We start from the raw sequence: 15,056 nt of genomic DNA on the forward strand, positions 1-15,056 counted from the left end.
AGTGCAGAATTATTGCTCTACAGTAAAATTTTGTGCTATGTAATGTAAGTTGAAGGAGGAATTACACAGCAATAGTTCTGTTATCTTGCCTGCGAAGACCAGAAATGGAATTCAGGTTGCATAGCACAGGTTGTTGTCACTATACAACTAGTTATGAGTGCAATATCACATGGCCAAAAGAAACAACATACTATGGAGAATACTTACAATGAATCAATATTTACTCTTTTTTGAAAAAATGATCCCAGATCCTTAGAATGGAAAGCATTTAACTCTCCAAAGCATTATACTATATGTATATAAAGATTCTGGTATAATTTTGGTCATATCTGACCAACCTTATAGTATAAAATGTCTTTAATTTCTTGAGGTATTAACAGACTACTATAAAATAAAATAATACCAGTCTATATACAAGAAAAGTTGAGTTTCCTTATAAATACAGAAGGAGAAAAATTTAAGGAAATTCACCACGAATATGGAAGGCTCTATAATTAATTAATTTCTGCTCCTGACAAAACACCCTTAAATCTAAATCAGCTAAACACCAGGAATGCCTAGAAAATAGTTTTGTGGGGAAGATCATACATAAACACATTAAAAAAAACCCAAGTTCAGAGCAGTCTTCTCGCAATACAAGGAAATTATTCGATTTGACATATTTCAGGATACTCATGGATACTCATTAGAAATGTATGGATTTAGATGCTGAATATAACTACATAAATACTATGGCTTTAGTATATATACTTTACCTTTTAGACAAGGTAAAAGAACATTGCTTCCATCATGTCATACTTGAAATTGTGGACTCCACCAAAACCTGTCTATGTATCTAGTATTTCATAAGAGGTCCTTCTCCTGAGCTAACAAGATCACAGAAAAAGACAGAAGTACAAGGACAGATGACAACATAAACATTTAATGGAAATTATGGTAGCCAGAAAAATACATTTTAAGTATTTATCTAAATCAAATCTGCAATTTCTGTACTTTAGAAATGCATAGTTTAAAAATCTCTTTGTAGAAAAACTGGTGAAAAACAAGGCCTCAAGGACAGGGTAAGAATGGATATTAAGGAGAGCCTACAGAAAGCTATTTGGATAAAAGAGTTATGGCCATAACTTTATCAGAATTGAAGCACAGAGACAGGACACACTTCTTTCACAAGAATAAAAGAGAAGGCTACAAGAAACATGGACTATAACAAGGATATAAGGAAATGAAAGAAATAAGATGCAAAGCATTTTGGCTAAATTGTAAGAACATATAACCTTGTATAGCTCCTAGCAGGTGATCAAAATATCAGAAAAGATAATGACAGAATTACAGAATAATGGAGGTTTTAAGGGAGTCTGGAAGTAATCTCATTCAATCTCTAAGAAGAAAACAAAAAGCCACAGAAAGTACAACAGCATCCCTGTTGCAAAGAAGTGGGGAAACAAAGAAAACAGGAAACATAATACAAGTGGAATAGATGGGCAAGTATGGTGATGCCTTAAGATTTTAGCCTTTCTATTTTTCAAATCCTGTGCTGCAATAGTGCATGACTCTAAACTTCATATAAAGTGTTAACTACTGTCTTCACAGTGTGGTCAAACAAAAAAAATCCTCTGGGCCTGGAGCCCAAGGACACCATACAGTCAGAGGCCCTGAAAAGTATAAACAAAAGTGAATTGGAGAGGGGAGAGTGAGCTGGGGGAATATGACTTCCTGAGGCTTTAATTGGGCAGTTAACCTCTGATATGCAAATAGACCAAATTTATATCTGTCTGAAAAACTCATGACCATTGTCCATCTTGGGTGTAGCCTCTGGAAGGCTTTTGACTGCCCAAGGTGTATCCATTGAAGGCCTTTAATAAACACCCACTTTATTCTCTTAACTTTGTATACCCTCTGTTCTAGGTAGCCAAGCCAAGGCATCAATGGGATGAGGAAAAGGATGAACATATTGACAGCAATAATGGTGCAAAAAACATTTTAATGAGATAAAAGGCAATCCAGAACAGATTTCTGATTATGATGTAAACAATAAGTAATTCAAGTGGAAACAGAACAAGAGGCTTCCAATGCAGTTACAATAAATTTTCTAAATAGTTTCATAATATTCCCAGTAAACATTATGATGTGATTAGAATAAGGTTGGATTCTTTTAACTTTTCCTTTAATCGAGCATTTATCAAAAGGACATATCATAAAAATTCCAGACAATTTATCAAAAGTAATGTATAAAAAACTGAGCGTTAACAGGATTTTTGTGCTCTAGTTTTGAGTAAAAGAAGAAAAGTAATAATAAAACCAAAATAAAATTTGTTTTAATTTATCTCCAGTAAAGGACACATTCATGGGCATAAGGCATCAATCATATGCTGGTAAACCAAATAATTCTGGCTGGAAATCTTCCATGGAATTCAGCACTAGTGTTGCCTCCTTTTTAAGATCTGGATTTAAATTTTCATCTGGAATCATAACCACTTGCATTCCTGCTGCCAGGGCTCCTTTGACTCCCTGGGGTGAATCTTCAAACACAAGACACTGAAAAACAAGGAGGTAAGAGGAAAAATAATTGTAATGTTACTAGGAACTTCTAATAGCATGTTTTAAAAGAGAGAATGATCCTGAATGAAACTCAGTAGGAAAACTAAATTTCATTCTTGGCTTAGATGCTCCTAATTAGAACAAGAGCAAACCTCTCAGTTTGAACATCTGCATGGTAATTAACCTTTAAATAATTTCAATTCAAAAAACATCAATACACTTACTTGAATCCCAGAAACTGGTTTTCCAGATGTTTCTAAGTGCTTTTACAGGGATGTGTTGAATCACAAGCTTAAAGTAAAATTAAGTAAGTGCCTAAATACCTTTATAAGGAGGCAATTTAACTTCTACAAACCATCTTTACAACTGCAAAATGGCAAAAGCAGTGTTTTCACTCAGAGGTATGGATGGCATTTCCTACATACACAAGGTATGGGGAACACTAAACTATCCAGGTCAACAGTAGGACTTTGGATGAGTGGAGGCAGACACTACTTATCAGAAGAGTGCTGTCAAAGTCATACTCTACTTGCTTAATTCTTCCAAAGCAATGATGAGAAAGAAAAGCAATTATATTGGAAGAATACATTTAGAGAAGAGAGAGTTTAGTTAGGTAGAACTCCCATGCCTTACAATAGTCACAATCATTCCAGATTGCAGTTTGGAAGCAAAGTTGTTAAAAAAATCATACATTATTTATGTGTATTTGGAATTTAATGTCAGAATATTGAATAATAAATAAGATAAACATATAAAAATCATATGGTCTGAAATTTTATGTAATGAAAGATAATGTTTCTGGAGCTCATTCCAGAATTTATATAATGAAACATTTCTTCCTGGCTCTTCCTGTCCATGACCTGCAAATTCAGTTTGAATTTTAGGTCATGGATAACCCAAAGCAACTTTTGACATTCAAGGACCTCAAAAATCCTGACCCATACTGATGCATGGTTTCTAACACTTCTCCAATTCATGCTGCATTTATTATCAATATTATTAGCACAGCTACTACTACTAATGCCAAAATCACTGCTACAAATAATTTTAGTAATTGAAAACAGATGTTGGGATGGTTAGGGCAATTTTCCTCACATCTACTAATCAATGATGTCAGGCACATGGTGCAATTCCTGAGGCTGTCCTGTGCAGGGCCAGGAGTTGGACTTTGATGACCCTTGTGAGTCCTTTCAGAATATTCTATGATTCTATGAACATACAACATCATACTGCACCTTTTAGGCTGTTAAACACACAACTATTTCACTGCAGAACATCAAGGATGCACAGTGTTTGTTCTGGCTGTGCTCTAAGGGAACCAAGTTGCAACTTGCAAAAGCTTTACTACATTCAAAGGAAAGAATTTTTTTCAAGATGTATTAAATGTCTGCCGTATATATACCCATCTATCAGGAACTGTGGAAGGGGAAAAATGAAAGTTCCCTCTCCTGATTTCCATTCTTTTAAAAATATTGATTCTTGCCTTTCAACATATCAGCAACAACCTGGGAGTCTTTGTAAAGAGAATAGTAAAAGGTGATTTCTACCTTGCATGTAAGTAAAACTGAATTAATGATTTTTAGTGAGCCAAAGGAATCACACCAATCTTTTGTGCTCATTTCCTTCATAGAGTCACTACAGCCCAGTTTACACAATGGGATACTTTCAAATGTTGACCATTATCACTATTACTAACTACAAATATGTAACCAGCAGATCCTGGAAAGCTTTGTACAATTGCTGCTAGAATGGAAGCATGGCTCTGCCTATAGGTTTTGTTCTTAACAATAGCTTAGTTCATGACCTAAAGCATTCTGAGGACAATAAATGAAACTCTGACAGGCTTTGCTTCTTAAAGAATAAGCTTAAATGTTGCACAGAAGAGCATTATCAAGACCTTTCAGAAACCTTTTCTGATCCAGCTCATACAAAAGAATGTACTTTGCTGCTCTGCCTTGAAAGACCTAATTGACTTCCACAACGTCACTAAGCTTACTGTACAAGAGGAGCTGATGATTACAGAAGGCAATATGCATAATGAAAAGCTTAACTAATTCCCTGGAACTAGACACAATTAAAACTCTTAATTACCAAAGAAACCAGGCAAATGACCCATAATTATAGTGTCTTGCATGCTACAGGAAATAAGTGTACTGGGTCTTCCTTAAGTCTTTCTCTCAACTGAAACTTATTGTTAACAGCAGTCACAATTTTAATGGATGACAGAAAGTTTACAGAGGTTCACACACAATATGGATTTATTAATACATAGAGATGTTATAAACTCTTCACTGTCCTGGACCACCCACCCACTAAATTTAGAGATATGAAAGCAGCCAAGTTCTTTCCCATTTTGCATAAGTATTGCAATATCAGCATCATTCCAACTGAGAGACAGATGAGATTTATACAGACTTCAGCTGAGATTTTGGCTGCTTCTGTGCATTATTTCTAAAACTTGTGTCACTGATCAATACTACTCCTATAAGATGTCTCAAAAGGTCATACTAATATAGGACAGTTCTCACTTTGGAATTAACTAAATGCTTAAAAAAGTATAGCAAAGTATATTAATTTATATTTCACTCTATGAATCTAGAAAGAGAAAAATTAATCACTTAACTAGAGGAAGAAATAATATTACTGCAACACCTCATTACCTCATCCTCCTACATTAAATATAGAAATATAAGAAAAGGATGTTAGTTTGGCCCTTGGTATGTACAGCAGGCCCTCTCTACCCTATATATTGCAAAAGTCTGGATAGAATGATTATGTGACTAACAGGTATATCCATGAGTATTATTGCCATTAGTGATAACCAAGAAGGCTGGAAGGATAAAAGATTAAAATCAGTTTTAAAATTAAGATTTTGGAAGACCTGAGAATGTAATATACATGCATAGTAAGTGCTTATCAAACAAGTATCCCTTCACAATATATGATACCACTATATCAGTTCTAAAACAGACTGAAGATACCATGATTTATACATACAGAATTCATCTGCAAGTTTAACACTACCATCTATTGTTCTGTAAAGAAAGAATGAAAAGAAAGTTTTCATCATCTGTCCTCAAATGACACAGAAACATTTGGTATCAGAATGTGACGTTTTGGGCTTCTTATGGATTGTATCTTATGCTCTGTAACTTATTTTCATTTTTAATTGATGCTTTACCCCTTCATAATCTTATCAACTGGTCAAAAGCCTGATGGGGGACTTGTAAAATTTGCACTGCAGCAAACCCTATACATTATGTATATGTGCACAATACAGTCTTCTATAAGTGTTTGACAACCAATTTAAATTTCACCATATCTCTAAAAAAAACCCCAAGACAGGCTGCAACAAGAAATTCACCCAGTACAGCCAGGTCATATGGATATCAAAATTAACACTTGATTTCTGTAAACCAGAAGGTGCTCAGGCCTTTCATTTCTACAGATATCTTGCTGACTGTTCATTGACAGAAGTATTTTTACTTACTGCTTAATGAAAAACTTGCCCATACTATATGGTTAAAATTCAAAACCAAGTAGCATTTAAGAAGTAAATTATCAGTCTCAAAGACATTACTTCTGCAATGACTGTTTGTGGTTTGTTCAACAACTTTTGTAATTTTTTTCCTTGCTCAGTGTCTTCCAGATTTTCAAAATAATTCCAGTACTAACCGTGTTAGTTATGTGAGTGACCCAGAAATTTTCAAGAACCCTAATATAACTCAGAATACAGCACAGATCCCTCCGTATCCTGTACAAAATGTTGAGATGCCTAAAAGGTCATGTTTGTTATTTATGGGAAGTGGTGGAAATTCACAAAAAGAGAGAGGAAACAACAATTTTAACATCATAACACAGATGCTGGGCAATTTTTCACTTAACTTGTGTTTTCTCTTTTCCTATGTTTTGATTTTCCAAATCTCTTGGAAAAAGGGGGAAATGTATTTCTGGGTAACCCATTTACCATCAGAATTACTTAAACATTATTGAATTAATTCATTTTAAGTAGCTGCAATATTTGCAGTTTTGATCTCCTACTGTGTTAATTCTCTGATGAATTAAGAAAAAACAATAATTCTCTCCTAATCTTTGGATTTACAGTCCTTCCAGAAAAAGTTGGGAAAAATTCCAATAGTGAATACAATAATGAATTACATTTCATTTTATTTTAAGGACGTGCCAATTTGACCAGCCAGGGATAACAGAAACATATTAAATATGCTGTTAAGAAAGTAATGCAGCTTAAAGCCCCACAACTTAGTTCCATTAAGGAAAATGAGGAGTAAGCCAAGATGTTTTTAAATGCTACAACAAATGAATAAACTGGAAACTTAAAACCAAATGAATTAAGTGCCAGAATATTCAGTATACTAACTAGAGTCACCATTCTTTATGAGTCAATGATTCATATTAAGAACTGTTTGGAAATTACATGCACATATGCTTTTTAATTCAGATTTTTATTAACTCACTACTAGGAGTATGTTGCAGACCAATATAAGAATCAAATTATTTACCATAAAAATTACAAAACAAAAAATCATTTGCATAATTTCAAAAAAGAAAAAAAGAAAAAAAAAGTTATATTTGCACATAATTAGATCACTCTGAGTTTCTAGCTCTTACAGAAATGCCACTTTACATTTCAGACCACACCAGCAGCTCCTCTCTCCTCTAAGTTCCAGAAAGTTATCTCAAGGAAGGCCAGAAGGGAAAAGATGGTTTGGATGCAGAAGAAGGAGGAGAAATTTCATATCTCTTGCTAGTTTTCCAGACGTGATCAAATGAAAGGAAGTGTTTCTGTGAGTGACAGTCAGCCCCAGACACAGCGGCTCTGTGAGGCAGGGAGAAGGTCACATTTACATGTGGGGTTACTCTGATCATTCCGGATGGCTGGAGCACTCTTTTCACACAGCACTGTGTGTTTAAGGACAGCACACTGGGAACTTTGTATGGTAACTTGTGTTAACAGGTCTCAAGAAATTCTCAGGCATTTCTGAAACAGTGTCCAATTATCCTGGCAGCAGAAATCTAACTCAATCAACTGCAGCTTGGATGAGCCACAGAAGGGTATTGTTCTTTTATGGAGAACTCAAGGCAAATACTCAAGATCTTCTCTACTGAGACTACTCATATTGCATAACATGCTGGACTTTTATGTCACTTAACTTTAAATGTAGCCTACAAGTAAATCTGTACAATGAAATAGCTAATTTGTACTGCCTTCCTTTCCAGAGAGAACTATCTTTATCAGACCCACTGACTTCCTTGGCATATAATACACAACACAAGCAATGCACCTTACATGCAAAGCTCAGAACTGTAGGACAAAATACACTGAGGGGGTGCCTGAAGGCCATTTGGAAACACCCTACTCAACACATGTCTAGCCAAAGCAGGTGCTCAGGTCCTTGGCCAGGAGAGCTTTGAGCATTTTCAAGCATGCTGATTCCACATACCTCCTGGACACCTTCCTCTACAGCAAAACCGTATGGTGCAACCAGCCCTATGGTGAAAATGGTTTTCCAAGAATCTAGGAATTCCTTGTGTTCCATCTTCTTCCTGTTGCCTACTGCATGATCACTCTATTACACATTGGAGAAGAGGCTGGGCCCATCTCATGAGCAAAGACATCAGAAATACAAACCAGGAACACTCAAAAGAAGAACTGTTTTGATGCATCCAAATTCTAAGTCTCAAACTGAAACTGGAAGTAGGCAGCAAAAGTATTTCTTGAATAACAGCAATTAACTTTTTTCCACAGGGAATGTGGACAACCCATAGCTGCAGGCTGCTGGAGCAGGTACCCTTCCTGCTTGTTTTGGGTAACTGGACACCATCACTTGCCTACAGCTGCCTCAGCAGATGCTGCAGAGGGCACTTGATTCTCATGGACCAAGCTAATTCCTTTAAAATCTATTTTGGCAATAGTTTGTTTTTGTTCTATAACGCCTCCTTGACCAGTGTTATTTTCCCATAGAGAAAGATCAGACTGCATAGTGAAATGTACATGAATTTGATCTAAACATTATTTAATGATTGTGTAATCTCTGAAGTGTTAATAACAGCCCCTATATGCTTCAGACATAGCTCAATTCTAAATTTCTTCAATAAAGAGAGAAAGGGTGAGAAGAGGCATTAACCTTTAAACACATTTTCATTGGGAGTGCAAAAACCTCATGGAAAAGGTCCTTTTTTTTTTCAATTCAGTACAAGCCTCTCACTGAACTGAACACAAGAGTGTCACCATTCTGGGGTTACTTGGTGAGATACAGCTGTGTTACATTTTAACTCTTCCTGATCAGGAAGAAAAGAGACTTTCTTTCAAAATTCAAAGCTGAAAGCAATTGAAGAAAACATTTAAGATCATTAGCATAAAACTTCAAGCACAAAGCAAGAAACTATCACCTTTAAATAAAACCAACAAAACACTAACACAATTCTAGTAATTATTTTCTATGAATTTCAACTACAGAAAAAAACCACTAAAAATATTAAAAATGACAATTCTCTCTTCTCAATATAGATTTTCTGAGGAAAGTGAAGAAGATTGTACACAACTAAGCTGGAAAAAGTATTAACTCCTAAAGTTAAGAAGAATATAAATGTTCTTGTGGGTCAGTATCTGAATCATACAAGTTCATCCCTTCAACCTACCACCTTATACCTGGATGCCTAAAGCTGATTGTATGTGTAAACCCACACAATGGCTGTGCAAGTATTTATGAATGTGCTCTTTCAACGTAGCCCACATGTGGACATTAGGTTATGGTTAGGAATGTCATAATTCCATAATTTATTTTTGCAACAGCAATCTAAAAATACCACATCTGAAATGAAAGGCCTCATTACATCAATAACCAGATCTATTTAAGTAACTGTCCTCATGATTCCAAAAGATGATTTCTCAGCCTTTTAGTTTGCAAAACTGCTTTGACTCTACAAACAAATCACACTCAGAACTCAAAATTTCTTACCTGATAATAATAATAATTATCTTTACCTGAGAAATTATTTTTGTATGCTAAATACAATATTTCTAAAGTAAAAAGTAAAAGAATCAATTATAAAAAAAATCAATTATAAAACCTGTATTTCTACACACACTATGTATGATATACTTTTTTTGAAGTGTTTATTATGAGAAATAATTAAATGGACCCACTCTCCTAACCCTGAATGAGGGATTAACTGTAAGTGCGCTCAAGTTCTACTAGATCAATACAATTATTATTGGTAAAAACAAATTTTTAGTAAGAATTATGTATTATGTATTTAGAAGGTCTAAAGAAGTCATAATTATTTTCTGAAGATTCCAGTAGAGAAGTTGTGTTTTTCACATTGATCTCTTATCTTGTTTTTATCAGCTACCTTTGTTTATTTTAGGGAAGCCAATACGTAGGTATTTCAAGCTATGAAAAATGCAGAGAAAGAAAGAAAATTAATATCAAGCAGTTTTATGTGGATCAACCATTAAAACAGACTGCTCCTCTAGAAAATTTCTTTCTACTCTAAACTCCAAACCCAAATATTTCTGTAAATAAGAAAAGCCATATAATTTTAAAATGAGTTCACGTGTAGAAAGTAATTTGAGCCTTAATCTCAAATATATCAACATGCTTTTGTTGAAATTCCCCTAATATGATCTAGCTGTTTTACATACTGCATAGTAACACTTTTTAAAATGCACTGATGACACACAGCTGTGCCTGTTTTTCTATTAGACCAGCTCTACCAGGTAAGAGAATGCTAACAGTCACTTCAACCAAAGACTCTTTTTGACTCAGGCATGCTTACGGGAAGAGTAATAGCTCATTTTCCATGAAAGAAATAAAGTGTGCATATAAATTAATGCTTAAGAGTAAACAATGAACTAAAATAGAAAAGCATTTTCATTTAACCCTGTGCATGTATGCATGTGGATAAATACATGGTATATATGGTCTCCATACAGATAATCTCTCTCATTCTGTGGCATGAGCCTTATTCAGTTTGAGAATATATTAGATCAGTAACTAACAGAGCCATGACACTGGCTTAACATGAACATTACTTTGGAATACCAGCCATGGTATCAGCAACTAGTTATTATGCTTGTCACACAGCTTCTGCCATAAACTCTTTTGGGTATTCAGTTCTTCAAAGAAACAAGTCTAACAGTATCTGGGTTCTCATTAGCTTTCCTAAATATAATTTTTATCTAAAACCCCCTCCCATTCTGTCTATTTCAAGCACACTGTTCAGATTCAACAGGGTATAAAGCTGACAGATGGCAGACAAACTCAAAAGGAAAACTACCATGTATTTGCTTGTAAAACAACCTCTCATGGGCAAAGTCCTCAAAACACTTCATTGGGCCATATGCTTAGGTGAAAACTACTTGTTCATCCAACACAGTAATGATTTCATATTAAAAGTAAGAATCACTTAGTGAATCTGCTGACCTGAAGCATCCTGCATTTGCTGACTTTCAACAGTTTGAGTGAGTCATTAGAAAAGGGATGAGTGCTAATTTCCCATTTAAACTGTGTCCACATCTCTGAGACTGTTTGAATTGTTACTCTAAAACTCGCTACCACATTATTTTGCTATGCAATTATTAGCAACTTATTGCTGTCTACCTGACCCCACATAATATACATATATACACAGAAAATATGCAAATGGTATACAAGTACTGTTTGGACTCAGAATCACATGATTCCCAGATAGCTGGTTACAATATGGTGTTATTAATGCCAAGGTTGTGGTTCAAGCCCTGCATGGGCCATTCACTTAAGAGGTGGAGCCATGTTCCTTGTGGATGCCTTCCAACTCAAAATATTCCGTGATTGTGTGACTGAGATTGGAAGGAACTTCTGAAGGTCACCTGGGCAAACCTCCTGCTCAGGCAGAGACAACTACAGCCCAGGACAACATCCAGACTGTCTTTGAGTATCTCCAAGGAGAGAGACTCCATCACTTCTCTGGGTAACAGTGCTCAGTCATCCTCATGGTGAAAAAGTGTTGCCTGATGCTCAGAGGGAATCTCCTGTCTTTCAGTTTGTGTCCATTGCCTCTGGTTCTGTCATTGGGCACCACTAAAAAGAGCCCGGCTCTTTGCAGTCTCCCTTCAGTTACTTACTTACATTAATGTTTCCCTGAACCTTCTCTTCTCCAAGCTCACTTTGCCTTTCTTGGCACATTGCTGGCTCATGGTCAACTCAGTGTCCACCAGACATTGTAATTATCTTTTTTTCCTGACCGCAGGAAATCAGATGGGTTTTGTTTCCTGTTCAAAAATGTGCAGCTAGATTCACTGGTGCAGACACAGAAGACATTGTAATGGAACTTCCAAATTTAATGGTCTGAATGACAAATGTGCAAAAAATACAGATAAAACTTATTGCTAAGTGACCATTAGAAAACCTATGATGAGAATATAAAACACTCCATTAGCAAGTGTCTCAGTCACCCCAAATACTGACATATAAACACATTTCTTCACAGTTAAGTCAAAGACAAATTGCCTTCTCTGCAAATGCCTGCAATCAAATTACAGAGAAGCACCTGAATGAGAGTTAATGTGCTTATAACACACACTTGTTTGGAAAAAAAATCCGAGGTGTCTCTGCATAAACACAGTCAATTCTTCTTTTATTCTATTTAAAAACAAATTGTGTGTATTTATGTATTAGTTAGACTACCATGGCATACTGGAAAGAATGACTTTACATTGCTCTAACCATCACAACACATGACCTGAAAGAAAGTACCTCTAATACAGCAATACAATCAGTTCAGAAATAGATGCCAAGATATAGCCAAGAATCTGGATAAACTGACAAGCAGCTGAGTGCTACAAGCAGCATTTTACTGATAACTTGGAAGCTTCAGCACCCAGACATTATATAAAGATTCCCCAGGGAAGCCAGACTGAAGCAGGTGTGTCAAGGTGAAAAAGTATCACTGCCACACAGTCCTCTGAATTATATGTTCTGGCTACCTGGTAAAATACGCTGTGACTACAAAAAATAAAAGAGGATAGGCTGCCTGTCAGATGAACAAACTTTGTGGTTCATCACAGAGGAAATTATTTCAAGTCTTTGCTAATTGATTCCAGCTGCTTCTAGTGAGCAATAGGTAAGATTCATCATTGAATGGAGAAAATAGATAAATAAAATAGCAAATATGTCTAAAGACTGAGGACTCATCCACACGTAAAGTCTGACTCTGGGATTTATGTTCTGGGACTGCAGATTTTGAATGTGTGGCTAGAAACATCAGTTTCATAGTCTTCAAAGGTTTGTATGTTCTAGTCTCAGCAAGAAAAACAGTGTGAGAAGATAGTAAAATTTCTTTTTTCCTCATTCATCCCACATCTGCAGAAAAAATCCACTTCAATGCCTTTAAAGCCATAGAGAACAGTCTCCTTATTGACAAAAAAAAGTAGGAATTTAACAGGTAGTTCTCCTGGATATCAAGATGATGGATTCAAATTGGAAAGAAACTATTCTGTCTAGCAATACTGTTATTACATGCTCAACTAAGTCACATTTTAACTTTGTTACCAAAAGTAACATGAAGAAAATGTTACAAAATCAAGTGACAAGCGTCCTTTAAAACTAGTTCACATAGATACCCAGTATCTTACACCTTGATGAACAGAGAAGATGTTGCTCAGAAAACTCAAAATGTTTTTCTCAACCAGATGTTCTTGTGCTTTGCACTGGTAGTGCCACAGGCATCCAGCCAAGGTTCTCTTCATGTTTTTCTACTTCCCTTATAAACTAAAAAAGTTTTTCGCTCTGCTTTGGTTGCCCTCCTGACTACTTTCCTCGAAGAAAAGGAACACAGTTCAGGTAGGCTGATCTTAATTAATAAAAATCTTTACACAATTGTGTACACACATGGTTGGAAGGCTCAGTGTCAGTCCTGCCATGGGACCAGGAGTCCCATGTGCCCACAGTGCAGTGGGTGCCCAGATGGGTGAGCAAGGGAGGGTGTGAGGGCTAACAAAGAGCATGCTGGAGTAGCTGGCAAGCAGGTGAAGTGTCCTGGAAGCCAGGCATGACCCCATGGGCAAAAGCACAGTCAGTCCTGGCTCTTGGAGGAACAGGGTAGGCACAGGGCAGCCTTGAACAGCTGCTGTAGACTGCTGCTTCTGGGGCTGTCCAAGATACCTGTCTGTGTGTGCACAGGAGAGACTCTGGAATGATGGAAGCACAGCACTGGGATCCAATGACAACTGAGTAACTAAATCCAGCTGCTGGAAGGATCCTTACTGCAGGGTGATATAGGGTAGACTTATTTCTTATGTCTATGCAGGAAAGTGACATAATGGCAACTCCACAAGATCAACATAGATAGAGGTTTGAAAAAAATGATTTAAAGTCTCTAGAATTCCCAGGCTTATGCATAGCTGCAAAAGTTACTGGAAGGTGTCTATACCATGAACATGGGTACTTGTTGAAGAAGTACAGCATTTTAAACATTTGCCAATTAAGGTGATTTTGGTTTATGTTGTCCACTCAAACAAACAAAACCCACCTGGAAAAGCCATGCCAACTGCATGGAAGACCCATAGACAAAGGCTGTCCAAATAAAATGAGAGCCATGGTCAACTGAAATAGTACTGAGCCCTTTGCTGTATTTATAAAGAAGTGCAAAAAGATGGTTGGCTTATTTGGTTTTGTCAGGCAACACAGGCTTTTAATATCTCTAGTCATTCAGACCTTTGACTAAGATTTATTAACCTGTCAAACAAAAGCAATTTTACAACATATACAACTGCAGTTCATTTCAGAACATTTATTGCTCTGTAAACAGAAAATTTAGGTTCTGCTTAAACCATCTATTCCTTTACTTCCTCTTGAAGCAAGAAGGAAGGCAGGGTAGTAAGAGAAATTCTAAGTGAAAAAGAAGTATTTACAAACTTACTTGCTCAAATACATAAAAAAGTATCAAGTCAGAAATTTAAGTAGTCTTTTATGGTGACTACCACAACTGAGAAAACATCCTCCACCTCAGGGCAGTTTGGAGAGGGGAAAGGGAAACAGAATAGGGGTACAGCTCCACATTTACTTTGCATACTTTCTGCTATGCAGCTCAGCTCAAATGGCTCTGAGAGATGTTTAGAAAGGAGACAGTTCATTAGGAGACTGAAACAGGAGCATGATACCTATCTGGAACACCACCAGCTTCTCCAGAGTCCCTTTATAGGGAGAAATGTGATGCTAGAGAATGGTTTACTGCTGTTTAGGGATAGCACCTCATCTAATAGCCTGATAAAGGGGAGGCAGCCACAGCTCCATGCCCCCAGCCCAAAGAGTAGCAAGGCTGAGCACACATCTCTCAGCAGGCATCAGCAAACACACACAAATATCTATATATATCTATACATATCTATATCTATACATAAGGCAAGAAACACAGATCAGTGCAGTTATACTCAGCACTCCCAAGGACCCACAGGGTCATTCAGCTGCCTCTTTCTCCAGTGCTCACATGCTTGCACTCAGCCTGGCCACTGGCTC

General features: G+C 36.4%; 1 protein-coding gene across 1 annotated transcript in view; it reads right to left on the bottom strand.

Moving 5' to 3' along the window:
* Positions 1 to 1,961: 1,961 nt before the first annotated feature.
* Positions 1,962 to 15,056, bottom strand: part of PUDP (pseudouridine 5'-phosphatase) — a 64,450-nt gene continuing 51,355 nt past the window's right edge. The window contains exon 4 of the mRNA XM_079318248.1: positions 1,962 to 2,535. Coding sequence (XP_079174374.1) covers positions 2,359 to 2,535 — 177 coding nt within the window. The 3' untranslated portion in view covers positions 1,962 to 2,358. The remainder of the gene's footprint in view (positions 2,536 to 15,056) is intronic.

This window comes from Erithacus rubecula, assembly GCF_903797595.1.
Source record: "Erithacus rubecula genome assembly, chromosome: 1".
NCBI lineage: Eukaryota > Metazoa > Chordata > Aves > Passeriformes > Muscicapidae > Erithacus > Erithacus rubecula.